The sequence below is a fragment of the Stenella coeruleoalba genome (genome assembly GCF_951394435.1).
Source record: "Stenella coeruleoalba genome assembly, chromosome: 3".
NCBI lineage: Eukaryota > Metazoa > Chordata > Mammalia > Artiodactyla > Delphinidae > Stenella > Stenella coeruleoalba.
In genome coordinates this window covers 7,096,046-7,115,069 of record NC_137148.1, presented here as the reverse complement: position 1 = coordinate 7,115,069, position 19,024 = coordinate 7,096,046, and the positions used below count along the sequence as shown (strand labels likewise).

The window sequence follows — 19,024 nt, the reverse complement described above, 5'->3', positions numbered from 1 at the left end:
AGACTCCCTGTCTTCAGACTGTACTACAAAGGTACAGTAATGAAGACAATATGGTACTGTAACAAAAACTGAAATATAGATCAATGGAACAGGATAGAAAGCCCAGAGCTAAACCCACACATCTATGGTCAACTAATCTATGACAAAGGAGGCAAGGATATGCAATGGAGAAAAGACAGTCTCTTCAATAATTGGTGCTGGGAAAACTGGACAGCTACATGTAAAAGAATAAAATTAGAACACTCCCTAATACCATACACAAAAATAAACTCAAAATGGATTAGAGACCTAAATGTAAGGCCAGACACTGTAAAACTCTTAGAGGAAATCATAGGAAGAACAGTTTTTGACATAAATCACAGCAAGACCTTTTTGGGTCCACCTAGAGAAATGGAAATAAAAACAAAAATAAAGAAATGGGATGTAATGAAACTTAAAACCTTTTGCAAAGCAAAGGAAACTACAAATAAGACGAAAAGCCAACCCTCAGAATGGGAAAAAATAGCTGCAAATGAATCAACGGACAAAGGATTAATCTTCAAAATATATAAACAGCTCATGCAGCTCAATGTTAAAAAATAAACAACCCAATCCAAAAATGGGCAGAAGACCTATAAAGACATTTCTTCAAAGAACACATAAAGATGTCCAAGAAGCGCATGAAAAGCTGCTCAACATCACTGATTATTAGAGAAATGCACATGAAAACTACAATGAGGTATCACCTCACACCAGTTAGAATGGGCATCATCAGAAAATCTACAAACAACAAATGCTGGGGAGGGTGTGGAGAAACGGGAACCCTCTTGCACTGTTGGTGGGAATATAAATTGATACAGCCACTATGGAGAACAGTATGGAGGTTCCTTAAAGAACCTTGCACTGTTGGTGGGAATATAAATTGATACAGCCACTATGGAGAACAGTATGGAGGTTCCTTAAAGAACTAAAAATAGAATTACCATATGACCCAGCAATCCCACTACTGGGCATATAACCAGAGAAAACCGTAAATCAAAAAAGCACATGCACCCCATTGTTCATTGTATCACTATTTACAATAGCCAGGTCATGGAATCAACCTAAATGCCCATTGACAGACAAATGGATAAAGAAGATGAGGTACATATATACAATGGAATATTACTCAGCCATAAAAAGGAATGAAATTGGGTCATTTGTAGAGATGTGGATGGACCTAGAGACTGTCATACAGAGTGAAGTAAGTCAGAAAGAGAAAAGCAAATATTTCATATTAACGCATATATGTGGAACGTAGAAAAATGGTACAGATGAACCAGTTTGCAGGGCAGAAATTGAGACACAGATGTTGAGAACAAACGTATGGACGCCAAGGGAGGAAAACAGTGGGGGGGTGGGGGTGTGTGATGAATTGGGTGACTGGGATTGACATGTATACACTGATGTGTATAAAATGGATGACTAATAAGAACCTGCTGTATAAAAAAATAAATAAAAGAAAATTCAAAAAAAAAAAAAAAAGCATTGCTAGATCTGCTCCCATGTCCTTACAGGGCTCATGAAGTCAGGGGCCCTGATGTCACAGCTTCCTTTGCTCCATAGGAAATAGGCCTCCAGCAAGTGTTGTTATCATGATAGACAGTAAAAACAAACAAAAAAAGTTATGTGCAACAGCTTCTTGGAAGACAAATGTACTTCTTGCCCTACCTTTGGCCAAACACTCCACTCCACACACACACACACACACACACACACACACACACACACACACACATGCTCTTTTATTTGTCCCTAATGAGCTATTGCATAATTGAAGCAACTAGTAGTAACAAATTAAATAAAGTGAAAGCAGACTCTCTAGCTAGTCTTGAATTCTTGCCATACTGGTTATACTCCATGGGAGTTTGTGTGCTTTCTTTCTGAGTGCTGTGGACACAGGGTCAGATTTTGACTGGTGAACCAATAGGGCAGATTATTCATAAATTCTTATCTCTACATAACAGAATCCAAGTAAATGACTTATATACTTAAGAGATACTTTAACTCAGTAATTTTCAAATGGGAAGTTGAGGTTCATGATCAATAATTAATGAGTTGGAAAATGTTTTAAAATATGATATGAATACTACAATGAAGAGAAGAGAATAGAATATACTATGATAAATTTTACATATAAACATATATATATGGTAACAGTTGTCCTTGAAACTTCAGTTTCTCTTTGTGAATGTGTGTGTACTGGTTGTCATGTGAAGTGCAATTTTTATTGAGTATAGTGATCAAAAAACAGACTGAGAGCTGTTCTGAGTAATAAACATTCACTCCAGAATAAATATAAAAGATTTATTTTTGAGTATTTGAATACATACAGAGATGTACCAGTTTGGGGGGTATTTGTCGCCTTCTTTTAACCTTCAAAATTCAATAGAATCCTATTGATATATTTATGTTTTGGAGGCACATAAAATTCTGTGTAAAAATTAAGATCTATTACTTGACACCTTGTGCATTCTTCAGACATAATTGTTGACTCCCCTGTGTCTTCTGATCCTGCCTGTTAAATGCTTGTTCATAGAAGGATTTCTCATGACAAAACATGAAATGGAAAAAGAATAATTACATCTTAATTTTTATCTTTGATCAACCGGGGAGGAGAAGAGACTGTGAGATAGTGGACTTGGAGGAACCTATAATTATCTTTATTTTACATAATAGAGAACATAGAATACCAAACTCATAGGCGTTTCCCTGAATGAAGAGACCAGTGATTCTCTTCTTTCCCTCCTGGGTACATGGACACAGAGCTTTCTGACCAGCACTCCCAGCAATTAGTTCAACATCCCTGAGCTGTGAAGGGCTCGGGTTGGGCCACTCTTATTCCTGTGCCCTCTTTGTCCTGGTTTTTGTCCCTGAGTACAAAAATGGTCATAGCTGAGACTGCCTTCCTTGGAAAGCTTCATCCTGGGGGCAGCTTGGACTTTCTAGAAAGATTTTATGCTTGTTTTAAGATTGTGATTATGACTGAGATGATTAAAGCCCTTGGGGAAGGCAAGGTAAATAGCTGAGGATTCTGTGCATGATGAGAGAATGAACTGGGTTGTTTGTATCATATCAAAAACTAAAACTAATATCAATTAATTCCAATTACTAGATTACAGAAAGTACATTTGGATTGGAGTACAAATGCCCTCTATTCCTTTTGCTGCCTTTATCTTACTACTCATTTTTCCCAAAAGACATCTTTGTAAACTTTACATCAGGTTCAATCAGTTTTAAGACACATTTTGCAGGAATATCAGTGTTATAACCACCTATTAATATTTCAACTTAAAAATCATTTGGTTGATAATACTGACAGTACGTAACAGTTAATGAGGTGTATTTTAAAAGCAAATTAAAACGTGAAAAAAATATCTTTTGCATTTTAAACTTAGAGTATGATAGATCAATAATGAATATTTTTAATGTATTAGAAGCAAGTCATTCATTAAAATACTATTTATTAACATCATCTTCAACTCATAGCATATGATATGAATTAGAGCGTCTTTAGCAAGATACACATAATGAGTATAAATAGGTATTTTGGAGTTAATATATATTTGTTAATTGGCTATGTGCCTTTATTTAAAATAACATAATTATAGTTATAGTTAAACCATTTATATTTATGGGAGTTGTGCATTAATCTTCTAATAGACTTCACTGCCTTTAACTGTGGCATGTCCAACACATCCTAAACACCATAGCCAAGTTTTTTCTTCTTATGATGTTGCCCCCTCGACAACTTTTTCACATCGTGGAGGAATGCACAAGTTACTTAGGCTGCTCTGCTCATCTTCCCCTAACCGTGCTGTGCACGTATGACCTGTGTTCCCAATGCTGGAGATGTTCTCCACACTCAGCTAAACTTTAACCTTCATTCAAAAGCCAGCTGAAACCTCCCATTTACCTGGAACTCCTTTCTATGCTCTCTCTCCTCTGAACTCCCCAGAACTCCTGTTGAAACTACTGCTTGGTCTTCTCATTTAATATTTATCTCCTGCTATCCTGCATTGTTTGGCAACCTTCGTGAATGTGTGCTTCCTCCACTGCTAGACAGCAAGTTCATCTCTATTCTTCTTTGTGTCACAGTGGAACAGGTACCACTATGTTTTTGTTGGGTTTTTTTTGCGGTACGCGGGCCTCTCACTGTTGTGGCCTGTCCCGTTGCAGAGCACAGGCTCCGGACGCGCAGGCTCAGCGGCCATGGCTCACGGGCCCAGCCGCTCCGCGGCATGTGGGATCTTCCCGGACCGGGGCACGAACCCGTGTCCCCTGCATCGGCAGGCGGACTCCCAACCACTGCGCCACCAGGGAAGACCACCACTATGTTTTAAACATACAAGTAGTCATTGATTGATTCAGACATGTAGCTGAATTGCTTTGCATTACTTAATGGAAAACATTGTGACATCTCACAGTGCTTTATTAAATAATGAGCCCTGGGTATTTACATATTTAGCATTTTCCGAGTAAAATGTTTACAAACACCCCTGAAGGTACATAATATGCAGTAATTTGTAATTATGTTGAGACATAAATTAGAATAATTATATGCATTCAATCTCAAAGAAATGTATTGTTCTCATTTAATTCATACTATTATTTATTTCTCAAAATAGCCCTGTGAGTTGGGTATTACCATTCCAGTTTTACAGAAGAGGAAACTGAAGGCTAACTTTGGATATGTTTCTCAGCCATATTGTTGATTTACAAAAGTCTTGGGATTTTGTAATTTATTTCTAGTAAAATGATGTCAATAATGTAGCACTTAATGAAAGGAATGGATTCCAAAGTGCATGCTTACATGGGGTTGGGGAATAAGCCACCTCAGATCTTACTTGGAATTAGAAGTACAATTCATACATATATAAATTAATAGATACCACTACTATTATAATTATAGTATCAATGTAAAAAAAATACTGACATTTTACATGTGGCCTTTCCACATTATTTGGGAATTGCTGTGAAGTTTGCAAGCATCACTTTAGCCATGTCTGCAACTTCCAGGTGTCTTGCTGCATTTCTTGTTCCCACTGCAACTACCATAGAGGTAACAGCAAAATTCCATGGTAATGATAATTATATTTAGTCAATAGGTTTACAATGATAAAATGTGTAATCACAATAAAATGAAATGAAAGATTTTTTTAAAGGTTTAAACTTGTAAGTCTTTGGCCACCTAAGCTTTCTTTAAAATAATTTTTTATTGTGTTTAGACTGGTTGAGTCAATTGTTGCCTAAGTTTCTTTCTATAAGAACTGGCTACTTTACTTTTTCCCCTGGGTCCAGAAGTTGGTCTTTCATTTAGACAAGGTATAGGAGATGGCACAGGCCCACGAAGGAGGGTGTGGACACAGAACTTTTATAAAAATATATGGCCATAGGTAGTCATAGCCATAAAGAAGTTCATGCTTTTAACATATAAGCTTACTTTTGGAATCTTTCCTAAGAAAATGACTCAATTGAATTAAGTGACCATTTGTATGAAGGTACATATTTCTTTATTTAAGATAGGAAATAAATAAAGGTAATTACACTATCCAAAAGGATGGAAATGTTTAGTAAACTATGTTATCACATTTAGTAGATTGGAAACATGAAAACAAGTATGGAGACTACGTATAAACATTTGAAAAGTTTTTTAACTGCTATTTTTCTTCTGTCTGCAGGTATGTAAATATGTCTTCGTGTTTGTATGCATGCACATACACACATACACACAGACAAAATCATGTACAGGTGTTTCTGCTATAACACCATACATGATTCTTGAAAAATTTTTATATTCTGTAAAACCTCACACTAAAATCAGCATGACTCATAGGACCAATAAGCTGCTCAAAACCTTTGCCACCCTGAAACTATGTTACCCAGAAAAACAATTACTAGTACCTGGAGAGAGGACGTGGCAGTTCAGTGCAGCTATAAGTTTACTTTGGACACATTAAAAGCACATAGAAACAGTACAGCAGGAATGCTGACCTGTAGGCACTGAGACAGCACAGTTGGAAGCAGAGATCTGAGCAAACAGGGCTGCCATTAAGGTGGGCACTGATGGAAGTGCAGCCTACTGTGATCTGAAAATCATTCCAGCTTGGAGGCAGCCTCTCCGGGGAGGGAGAAAATCTAGGTGACCTTGGGTTTGATGATGAATTTTTAGATACAAAAAGAAAGGCATGATCCATGAAAGAAAGAATTGATAAGCTGGACTTCATTAAAATTAAAAGTTTCTGTTCAGTGAGAGACACTGTCAAAAGAATGAAGAGACAAGCCATAGAGAAAATATATTTGCAAAAGCCTTGTCTAATAAAAGACTGATGTCCAAAATATACAAAGAACTCTTAAAACTCAACAATAAGAAAACACACAACTTGATTAAAAAGTGGGCTTATTTTTAATACCACAGCTACATTAATTCCTATAATGATCCATAGTCTACCTTTAAAATGGCTGTATATTTGTAATATTACCTGAGGTGTTTTCTGGGTATGCAATATTCGTATCTATGCTGAATCATGCTTTTTTAACTTGACTTACTGTTTTCCTTATATAGATTTAGCTAATGCGTTTTTTTGTTTGTTTGTTTCTTTCTTTCTTTCTGTATCACATTTCTTCTTAGAATGCCCAATGGGGATTTGATACATATTAATTTTGTCCACAGCCAAAAAGCCATATTTCCAAGAATGTCTGTGGATTTGTAAATTAAAGGTACAGGGAGCATCTTCAGCATTATTTTATAAAAACCCTGTTTTATCAACCAGAGCACTATTGACATTTGAGTCAGACAATTCTTTGTTCTGGGACTTGTCTTGTGCATTGTAAGATGTTTACCAGCAGCCCTGGCCCTCTACCCACCAATTACCAGCAATGTAAAACAAGCCCAATAAAGTCAATTGATACTTAGGTAATGTAATATTTAAGGAGGTCATACAATTCCCAAGAATACAGTGAAAAGTTGTTACTTTTTTTAAAACTGATCTTACCATCTTATTAATACATTCAAGTTGATAAAACATAACTAGATATTTTAAATGTAAAGCCAAAATAAAAATGAGTATCCTTGTTATGTTAAAAAAACAGAAAAATAGAAATATTTCCTTCTTCTAGTACAAAGGTCTGCCTCTCAATATATATTTAATTCAAAAACATAATCTCAGTAATTGTTTTAAGTTTTAAATCTTAATATTCCAACCAACAGCAGTCTCTGAATTCTGATACTTTTAAAAGCCAAGAGAATATAAAAATGAGAATAGTCTGAGTTCTCCAACTTGAAATGATAAGACAAGAACTTCATAAAATATTTTCATCACAGAGGGGAATACAAAGTGGAATAAAGAAGGCTATGTATGACCCTTGATTTCATGATACCTGTTGTAACAAGATGTCTGTGAATTTTCATATGTTTACTCTTAAGAAATCTATCTTTCAAAAATAATAATTTTTTGGAGCATGGAAATAATTAAACATTTTTTATTAATTTATAATAAATGTTAAAGTGATCAAAAGTTTTCCCATAGTATAAAATATTCGGTTCAAGAAAAAAAAATATTGTATTCTTTAATAGGGTAGGCTTTTGTATTTGGGCAGAAAAAACACACTGATTTTAAGCTCTGAGAGGAATTTTAAGAACATGAACAACTAGTGACATATTCAGAAAAAGGAAATATTATTGCAGGCAGCTTTTCATTTGAAACAGCTTAAATTGTTGCTATTGAACACTGCTGATTTATCAGTTATATAAATAGCTTTGCAGGAGGATGCCTGGCCAAAACTACAGGGAATTCTGTTTTATGTATCCATCAGAGAAGGAAAAGTTAAAAAAATATGACAACATTCAACATTAGAGAGGGTGTCGATAGACACTGCCCTGTTGTAGATTGGTACAAAATTAATACCTTATATTAGTCAGGGTTCTCAAGAGAAAGAGAACAGGAGATTATATATATATATATATATATATATATATAAATTTATTATAAAGGATTGGCTCATGTGATTATGGAAGCCAAGAAGTCCCATGACCTGCCATGTGCAAGTTGGAGACTCAGGAAAACCAGTGATGTAGTTCAGTCTGAGTCCAAAGGCCTGAGAACTCTGGGCATCAATGATATACATTCCAATCCAGATCTGAAGGCTGGAGAATCAAGAGATCTGAAGGCAGAAGAAGATCAATGTCCCAGCTCACAGAGACAGGCAGAAAGTGCCAAATCCTTCCTTCCTTCATCTTCTTGTTTATTTAGGTCCTCAGCAGATTGAATGGTACTCACCCACATAGGGGGCGAGTGGGGTGCAAACAGATTTACTGCTTCTACCAATTCAAACGCTAATTTAATCTGGAAACACCCTCACAGACACACCCAAATATAATGTTTAGCCAAATATCTGGGTACCCTGAGATCCTGTCAAGTTGACACATAAAATTAGCTATCACATAACCCTAACTTTTAACTCAGAATTTTACTTGTCCTACAGTAACTTATACAAAGACGTTTATTGCAACCCATAGTAATGATAATTTGAAAATAACCTAAATTTCCTTTAATAGGAGATTGTCTGAATAAACTTAGGCTCATTCTTGTAATGACATATTCTGCAGCTTTTAAAAAGAGCGAGGTAGATTCTATACTAACTAACATGAAAATGTCTCATGATGAAATATTATGTAAAAGCAGAAATGAAGCAGTGTGTACAACTCCATGTACTGCAGCAATGTTAATTTCTTAGTTGTGAAGAATGTACTATGTTGGATGTTAATATTAGGAGAAGCTGTGTGAAGCATGTACAGGAATCCTGTACTCTCTTTAGGAATCTTCAGTAAATCCAAAATTATTTCAGAATAAAAAGTCAAATATGCATACTGCAGTATATTTACACTTTGAATACTGTACTTCACAACTAATTATTAACATGGAACAGGACTGTCCAAATCCTGTTTCATCCCATGTTACATCCCAGGAAGGCTGGTATAAATATGGTAAATACAGATATCTGTTATCTCCTGACCCCTTATCTTACACAAGAGCCCCTTGGAGAAGAGGCAAGAGGGAGGCTGTTAAACAGGTGGAGATTGAAGTTGCAAACCCCAGTGGCAGGGACTTTAATGCTTTAAGAAATTTAGATAAATAATTAGTTGTTTGAATCATTCTACCATTCTGGACTTGGTTCTTTAACAAAAAAACTGAGGTCTCGAGGGAACTTTTTGGAGAGAGTAGGAGGTGGACTTTCTTCCCACCGGACAGGGAGGTTACAGAGGTTATGAAAACTGATTTTTCTCAGGAGAAGGGTGATTTTGTAAGTTCGTCCACACTCCAGCATGTCACTTTGAGTCACCTCAGCAGATGAGGCAGTTCCACTCTCTCTCGTATGTCACAGCTTCTTATAGAAAGAGCCAGCCATGGTAGAGAATTTACAATTTAATCAGCCTTTGTGGATATAAAATATTAGAGTATTGATAAGAAAGGAGGAAGGAGAGAATCATAAATGTAGCAGTTGAATCAAGGATATGACCAACCAGATATATAAGAAAAAAAGTACACATTTAACATTTGACTGTTTCCTGTTCTTTTTGGAGAAATGGAGCAAAATCTAAGTTTGCCTGTATTTTCATGAACAAAATAGGGTGTCGGCATTATTATTAAATGATGGAGTACAGGACTCATTTGTAGCCCAGAAGGAGCAAACTTGTCTCACCATGGAGTTGTCTCTCCTTGAATGATGAATCTCTTCAAATGTAATGAAGAGTTCAGGGCAGGAATCTAAGGTCCAAAAGATGGGGTGGAGCAGGTATCAGAGAGTACAGTGAAAGAAGGCAACTTACTTTAAATCACTTCTTACTTTGTCAAGAAAGTAAGTGAAGGGGCAAAAGGCATATTCACTCTATGTTTTCCATAGGCCACTTGGATACCACTCCAACGCTGAAATGATATTCACAGAGCAAATCAGGGCTAAGAGATGAGATTATTTTGTGTTATCACCTAATACACAGTTGAAAATACCAAGAGTCTAAGCTGTCTTGTATTATTTTTATAAGTCAGAAGTTTTCTACTGATACCTCCTAGAGACTTTATATGCTGCTGAATATTATTAATTCAGGATCACAAGAGTAAATGGTACACTCTTGTATATCATTTGATGGAGGAAAGAACCACCAAGTATAGCCTGGGGAACGTGTTTATTAATATGTTTTTGTCTCTGTTTTAGTTGACATTTCTATCTCTAAAAAGGAGTGTGATACAAGTTGGTATTATAAGATGAAAAATCAACTTGGCAAACTAGTTGTAGTAATACTCAAGATACATCAGTGAATTATTCTGGACTGTATTTATTATAAAAATTATCCATCTGCTGATGTATGTTTAAATATGTTACTTCTTTGTTGTCTTCAACTAGTTCTGCCTCTAAAGCAGCATTTAACAGTATGTAAACTTAGGGACATATAACAAACACTGCCATTTAAAATTGTGTGCATATAAACTTGCTTGCTTATTGTATTCCTACTTGTTTTGCATATTTATGACATATATAATATACATCACATATATATATACATTTTGTAAATCTACCTCTCTATATACATGTCCCATATATAATAAACAGAATATTTCATATAATTACATGTTGTTAAAGATGTTAGGTAACTTAAATACTCCAAGCTCATTTGGAATCACTTGGAAGGAGTTTCAGTATCCTTTAAGATCTTGGTCATATTTAAAGACTTAAAAAAAATAAAAGCACTACTTCATTTTTATTGGAAATGGTTCTTTTTTTCCCCCACATCTTTTAGTGGATGACTTGGATAACTTTAAAATAATAATAGCTAGCAGAGAAGAATAAGGTAGTTAATTAACCTTGTGGGAAATTTAGAACTATCCAGATACATTTTGTGATTACTTAGTTTAAATTATGACAGGTTCATTTTATCATATTATCATATACAAAGTAATTACAAAATTGTGTTATTGCTAAATTTCAGAAAAGGAAGTGAATAAATGTGATGTACTGTATATACTTAGAAATATCTCAGAAGAATTTTTTATTTGAAATTCTTTTAGTAATTGTAACTTTAAATTATTGTTTATACTGGGAGCTTTAACTGTACAGGTCTAGACTTGCATATTTCTGAAGGAATATATAAAGTAAAAATGGAATTTAATGTCAGTTGATTTATTATATTAATAAAGCGCTAAATCCTACAAATAAAGGCAACAGGTAATAATAGAAATGCATGTGTGATTCACAAGTAGAAAAATAATTTCTGCATGCATGAAATAGGCTGAATGAAGGTTTAAACTCTATATTTAATACACATCTCAATATTTAAAATTCTTAAAATCACCCATATGTTTTTTAATATAAGGATAAAACAGAGATTGGTCTAAGATGGTGGAGGAGAGGACATGTGCTAACTCCCTCTTGCGAGAGCACCGGAATCACAACTAACTGCTGCACAGTCATTGACAGGAAGACACTGGACCTCACCAAAAATGATACCCCACATCCAAAGACAAAGGAGAAGCCACAATGAGGGGCACAATCACAATAAAATCATATACCATAACCACTGGGTGGGTGACTTACAAACTGGAGGACAATTATACCACAGGAGTCCACCCACTGGAGTGAAGGTTCTGAGCCCCACATCAGGCTTCCCAAACTGGGGGTCCAGCAATAGGAGGAGGAATTCCCAGAGAATCAGACTTTGAAGACTAGCAGGATTTGATTGCAGGACTTTGACAGGACTGGGGGAAACAGAGACTCCACTCTTGGAGGGCACACACAAAGTAGTGTATGCATCAGGATCCAGGAGAAGGAGGAGTGACCCCATAGGAGACTGAACCAGACCTACCAGCTAGTGTTGGAGGGTCTCCTGCAGAGGCAGGGGCTGACTGTGGCTCACCACAGGGACAAGGACCCTGGCAGCAGAAGTTCTGGGAAGTACTCCTTGGCATGAGCCCTCTGGGAGTCCACCATTAGCTCCACCAAAGATCCTATAGCCTCCAGCGCTGGGTCACCTCTGACCAACCAACCAACAGGGAGGGAACTGAGCCCTATCCATCAGCAGACAACTGGATTAAAGTTTTACTGAGCTCTGCCCACCAGAGCAATGCCCAGCTTTACCCACCACCAGTCCCTCCCATTAGGAAGCTTGCACAAGCCTCTTATATAGCCAAAGCCACCAGAGAGAAGACAGCAGAAGCAAGAATAACTACAATCCTGCAGCCTGTGAAAATAAAATCACATTCACAGAAATACAGTCAAAGTGAAAACACAGAGGGCTATGTACCAGATGAAGAAACAAGAAAAAAACCCAGAAAAACAATTATATGAATTGGAGATAGGCAACCTTCCAGAAAAAGAATTCAGAATAATGATAGTGAAGATGATCCCAGACCTTGGAAAAAGAATGGAGGCAAAGAACAAGAAGATGCAAGAAAGGTTTAACAAACACCTAGAAGAATTAAAGAAGAAACAAACAGAGATGAACAGTATAATAACTGAAATGAAAAATACACTAGAAGGAATCAATATCAGAATAACTGAGGCAGAAGAACGGATAAGTGACGTGGAAGACAGAATAGTGGAATTCACTGCTATGGAACAGAATAAAAAAAAAGAATGAAAATAAATGAAAACAGTCTAAGAGACCTCTGGGACATTAAATGCACCAACATTCACATTATAGGGGTCCCAGAAGGAGAAGAGAGAAAGAAAGGACCCGAGATAATATTTGAAAAGCTTATAGTCAAAAACATACTTAACATGGAAAAGGAAATAGCCACCCAAGTCCAGGAAGCACAGAGAGTCCCAGGTAGGATAAACCCAAGGAGAAACATGCTGAGACATATAGTAAGCAAATTGACAAAAATTAAAGACAAAGCAAAATTTTTAAAAGCAACAAAGCAAAAATGACAAATAACATACAAGGGAACTCCCATAACGTTAACAGCTGATTTCTCAGCAGAAACTCTACAAGCCAGAAGGGAGTGGCATGATATATTTAAAGTGATGAAAGGGAAGAACTTACAACCAAAATTACTCTACCTGGCAAGGATCCCATTCAGATTCGATGGAGAAATCAAAAGCTTTACAGACAAGCAAAAGCTAAGAGAATTCAGCACCACCAAACCAGCTTTACAACAAATGGTAAAGGAACTTCTCTAGGCAGAAAACACAAGAGAAGGAAAAGACCTATAAAAACAAACCCAAAACAATTAAGAAAATGGTAATAGGAACATACATATCAATAATAACCTTAAATATGAATGGATTAAATGCTCTAACCAAAAGACATCCATTGCTGAATGGATGTAAAAACAAGACTCAAATATATGCTGTCTACAAGAGACCCACTTCAGAGGTAGGGACACATACAGACTGAAGGTGAGGGGATGGAAAAAGATACTCCATGCAAATGGAAATCAAAAGAAAACTGGAGTAGCAATACTCATATCAGATAAAATAGACTTTAAGTAAAGAATGTTACAAAAGACAAGGAAGGACAGTACATAATGATCAAGGGATCAATCCAAGAAGATATAACAATTATAACAATTATAAATATATATAACAATATATATAAGATGATATAACAATTATAAATATATACGCACCAAACATAGGAGCACCTCAATACATAAGGCAACTGCTAATAGCTATAAAAGAGGAAATCGATAGTAACACAATAATAGTGGGGGACTTTAACACTTCACTTACACCAATGGACCAATCATCCAGACAGAAAATTAATAAGGAAACACAGGCTTTAAATGACACAATAGGCCAGATAGATTTAACTGATATTTATAGGACATTCCATCCAAAAACAGCAGACTACACTTTCTTCTCAAGTGCACATGGAATATTGTGCAGGATAGATCACATCTTGGGTCACAAATCAAGCATCAGTAACTTTAAGGAAATTGAAATCTTATCAAGCATATTTTCTGACCACATCACTATGAGATTAGAAATCAATTACAGGGAAACAAATGTAAAAAACACAAACACATGGGGGCAAAACAATATGCTACTAAATAACCAAGAGATCACTGAAGAAATCAAAGAGGAAACCAAAAAATGCCTAGGGACAAATTACAACAAAAACACAACAATCCAAAATCTACGGATTGCAGCAAAAGCAGTTCTCAGGGAAGTTTACAAAAATACAATCCTACCTCAAGAAAAATCTCAAATAGACAACCTAACTTTATCCCTAAAGGAACTAAGGAAAGAAGAACAAACAAAACCCAAAGTTAGTAGAAGGAAAGAAATCATAAAGATCAGAGCAGAAATAAATGAAATAGAAACAAAGAAAACAATAGCAAAGGTCAATAAAACTAAAAGCTGGTTCTTTGAGAAGATAAACAAAATTGATAAACCCTTAGCCAGACTCATCAACAAAAAGAGGGAGAGGACTCAAATCAATAAAATTAGAAATGAAAAAGGAGAAGTTACAACAGACATGGCAGAAATAAAAAGCATCATAAGAGACTACTACAAGCAACTCTATGCCAATAAAATGGACAACCTGGGAGAAATGGACAAATTCTTAGAAGGTATAAGCTTCCAAGACTGAACCAGGAAGAAATGGAAAATATGAACAGACCAATCACAAGTAATGAAATTGAAACTGTGATTAAAAATCTTCCAACAAACAAAAGTCCAGGACCAGATGGCTTCACAGGTGAATTCTATCAAACATTTAGAGAAGAGCTAACATCCATCCTTCTCAAACTCTTCCAAAAAATTGCAGAGGAAGGAACACTCCCAAACTCATTCTATGAGGCCACCATCACCCTGATACCAAAACCAGACAAAGATACTACAAAAAAAGAAAATTACAGACCAGTATCATTGATGAATATAGATGCAAAAATCCTCAACAAACTACTAGCAAACAGAATCCAACAACACATTAAAAGGATCATAGGGCTTCCCTGGTGGCGCAGTGGTTGAGAGTCCGCCTGCCGATGCAGGGGACACGAGTTCGTGCCCCAGTCCGGGAAGATCCCACATGCCGCGGAGTGGCTGGGCCCGTGAGCCATGGCCACTGAGCCTGTGCGTCTGGAGCCTGTGCTCTGCAACAGGAGAGGCCACAAGAGTGAGAGACCCCCATACCACAAAAACAAAAACAAAAGGATCATGCACCATGATCAAGTGGGATTTATCCCAGAGATGCAGGGATTCTTTAATATACACAAAACAATCAATATGATACACCATATCAACAAATTGAAGGATAAAAACCATATGATCATCTCAATAGAGGCAGAAAAAGCTTTTGACAAAATTCAACACCTATTTATGATAAAAACTTCCCAGAAAGTACACATACAGGGAACCTACCTCAACATAATAAAGGGCATATACGACAAACCCACAGCAAACATCATTCTCAATGGTGAAAAACTGAAACCATTTCCTCTAAGATCAGGAACAAGACAAGGATGTCCACACTTGCCACTATTATTCAACATAGTTTTGGAAGTCTTAGCCACGACAATCAGAGAAGAAAAAGAAATAAAAGGAATGCAAACTGGAAAAGAAGAAGTAAAACTGTCACTGTTTGCAGAGAACATGTTACTATACATAGATAATCCTAAAGATGCCACCAGAAAACTACTAGAGTTAATCAATGAATTTGGTAAAGTTGCAGGATACAAAATTAATGCACAGAAATCTCTTGCCTTCCTATACACTAACAATGACAGATCAGAAAGAGAAATTAAGGAAACAATCCCATTTACCATCGCAACAACAAGAATAAAATACCTAGGAATAAACCTACATAATGAGGTAAAAGACCTGTACTCAGAAAACTATAAGACACTGATGAAGGTAATCAAAGATGACACTAACAGATGGAGAGATATACCATGTTCTTGGATTGGAAGTATCAATATTGTGAAAATGACTATTCTACCCAAAGCAATCTACAGATTCAATGCAACCCCTATCAAATTACCAATGGCACTTTTTAAAGAACTAGAAGAAAAAATCTTAAAATTTGTATGGAGACACCGAAGACCCCGAATAGCAAAACCAATCTTGAGGGAAAAGACAGAGCTGGAGGCCTCAGACTCCCTGACTTCAGACTCTACTACAAAGCTACAGTAATCAAGACAATATGGTGCTGGCACAAAAACTGAAGTATAGGTAAATGGAACAGGATAGAAAGCCCAGAGATAAACCCACAAACCTATGGTCAACTAATCTATGAGAAAGGAGGCAAGGATATACAATGCAGAAAAGACAGTCTCTTCAATAAGTGGTGCTGGGAAAACTGGACAGCTACATGTAAAAGAATGAAATTAGAACACCCCCTAACACCATACACAAAAATAAACTCAAAATGGATTAGAGACCTAAATGTAAGGCCAGACACTGTAAAACTCTTAGAGGAAAACATAGGAAGAACACTCTTTTTGTAAATCACAGCAAGATCTTTTTTGACCCACCTCCTAGAATAATGGAAGTAAAACAAAAATAAATAAATGGGACCTAATGAAACTTAAAAGCTCTTGCACAACAAAGGAAACTATAAAGACAAAAAGACAACCCTTAGAATGGGAGAAAATATTTGCAAACGAATCAATGGACAAAGGATTATTCTCCAAAATATATAAACAGCTCATACAGCTCAATATTGAAAAAACAAACAACCCAGTCAAAACCTGGGCAGAAGACCTAAATAGTCATTTCTCCAAGGAAGACATACAGATAGCCAAGAGGCACATGTAAAAGCTGCTCAACCTCACTAATTGTTAGAGAAATGCAAATCAAAACTACAATGAGGTATCACCTCACACCAGTTAGAATGGGCATCATCAGAAAACCTACAAACAACAAATGCTGGAGAGGGTGTGGAGAAAAGGGAACCCTCTTGCACTGTTGGTGGGAATGTAAATTGATACAGCCACTATGGAGGACAGTATGGAGGTTCATTAAAAAACTAAAAATAGAGCTACCATATGACCCAGCAATCCCACTACTGGGCATATACCCTGAGAAAAACATAATTCAAAAAGAGACATGTACCACAATGTTCATTGCAACACTATTTACAATAGCCAGGACATGGAAGCAACTTAAGTATCCATCGACAGATGAATGGGTAAAGAAGATGTGGCACATATATACAATAGAATATTACTCAGCCATAAAAAGGAACGAAACTGGGCCATTTGTAGAGATGTGGATGGACCTAGACAATGTCATACAGAGTGAAGTAAGTCAGAAAGAATAAAACAAATATCGTATAGTAACACATACATATGGAATCTAGAAAAGTGATACAGATGAAGCAGTTTTCAAGGCAGAAATAGAGACAAAGATGTAGAAAACGAACATACGGACACCAAGGGCGGAAGCGGGAGAGGCTTGGTGGTGGTGGGATAAATTGGGAGATTGGGATTGACATTTATATACTAATATGTATAAAATAGATACCTAATAGGGACCTGCTGTATAAAAAAATAAAATAAAATTCAAAACAAGAAAGGATAAAACAGATTTCAATAAAGTCTTTCAACTGAGAGGATATTTTTAAGTTCTAAAATATTCTAAGTGTAAATATTAAAGGAAGAAATGCAATATTAGCCAAATTTCTGTATCTATCACTAATGGTTTATTTTATGATATCAATATATCTTATAAGATCATTTGTATTATATCAATATACTATATATGTAATTTGAACTCCTTAATTCTGTTCTTTGGATCATTGTCAGTTTGAAAAGCAATAATTAGAAGTCTGAATTTAAATAGTCCCTTCATTTTACATAAAGTTTTGTCTGGTCTTGACTATGACAACACCTATTTATTTCTGTGACTGCTGTCGAAAGAACTGCTGATTTGCACTAATGTTAAAAGGTTTTAGGACAATGATTGTACATATGTTTGGGTGATTTTTTGTTCAAATGTGATTTTTTCTTACATTATATAAAAAGTGTAGTAATTGTGGCAGAATTAATAAAATATCTGGTGTTTAGGGGGATTATCTCTAAATATATTTCAATGTGGTTTGCCTTCTTTTTTTTCATGATTAAACTTTTTAATTGTATCTAGTGTAACTCTTTTGAATTATTTACAATGCATTTTAAAATATATATTTCAATTTCTCTTTTGAGTTTAAAACCAGCTACTTCAAATAACCGTGCAGCAACTGAGATGACATGGTCTATTCAGTCCCATGACTCTTCTTCCTTTGTTTCTCACACAGCCTCACTCTCAGACATACAGGAACATGTAAATTTGGGAGCAAGTAGAGAGACAGGTTGGATTCTGAGCCAGTTTTGATAGAGTGATCTCATTGCTTCCCCCTCCCCCAGGAATTGATGCTGCACCCCTGGATTTCATGGTCTTCTTGTGGTGCCACCTGTGGGTTCAGCTGCCAGATGTGCCAGGTGTGTACGGGACAGAACCATGAGGAAAGGTAGGCACTCGCTCTGCTCCTAGCATCACCATCCTCACGTTCCCAGCATGGAACGATTTACCTGTAGTTTGAGGTGTGGATCTAGCTTTGCTTACCTACGGCATCCTTTTCTGTTGAGCTGAATCCTCCTCTTCTCTTTCTGCCATCCTTTTATTCAAACCTAAGCAGACAGCATTCCTGGACCTGAGTGGTGCCTTCGGTGTTTGCTGACCTGAGCTCTTCCTCATCAGGCACCGCTGTTCCAAGTCTCTTCTCTCTGTGTTCCCTGTACATTCAAAAACTGAGTCTGCTAGAAAATGAATTATGCTCTTTAGAATTCAGCTAGACAGATCTCCAAAACCTATGATTCTGAGTAGGACCTAATAAAGTTCCAGGTTTAAGATACAGTCAGATGAAGTAAAGTAGCTAACATGAAATAAGCAGCTACAGCACATCCCAGAACATTTTCAGGATTTTGGTTATATTTTATAACTACCTACCATTCTCACTGAAAATGCCCTAAATTAAGCTGCAGTATAAACAAAATTGGGAGATTGTTTTCCCTGTTTCCCAGTTCATCAT

At 36.2% G+C, this 19,024-nt stretch overlaps 1 protein-coding gene across 2 annotated transcripts in view; it reads left to right on the top strand.

The window, feature by feature from the left end:
- The window catches only part of LOC307184640 (semaphorin-5A-like), a 284,063-nt gene that overhangs the window by 79,326 nt on the left and 185,713 nt on the right, over window positions 1–19,024 (top strand). For both annotated transcript variants that reach the window (XM_079918269.1, XM_079918270.1), the window contains one exon: window positions 18,360–18,463. In XM_079918269.1, the coding sequence (XP_079774395.1) occupies window positions 18,366–18,463 (98 nt within the window). In that variant the 5' untranslated portion in view covers window positions 18,360–18,365. The remainder of the gene's footprint in view (window positions 1–18,359; window positions 18,464–19,024) is intronic.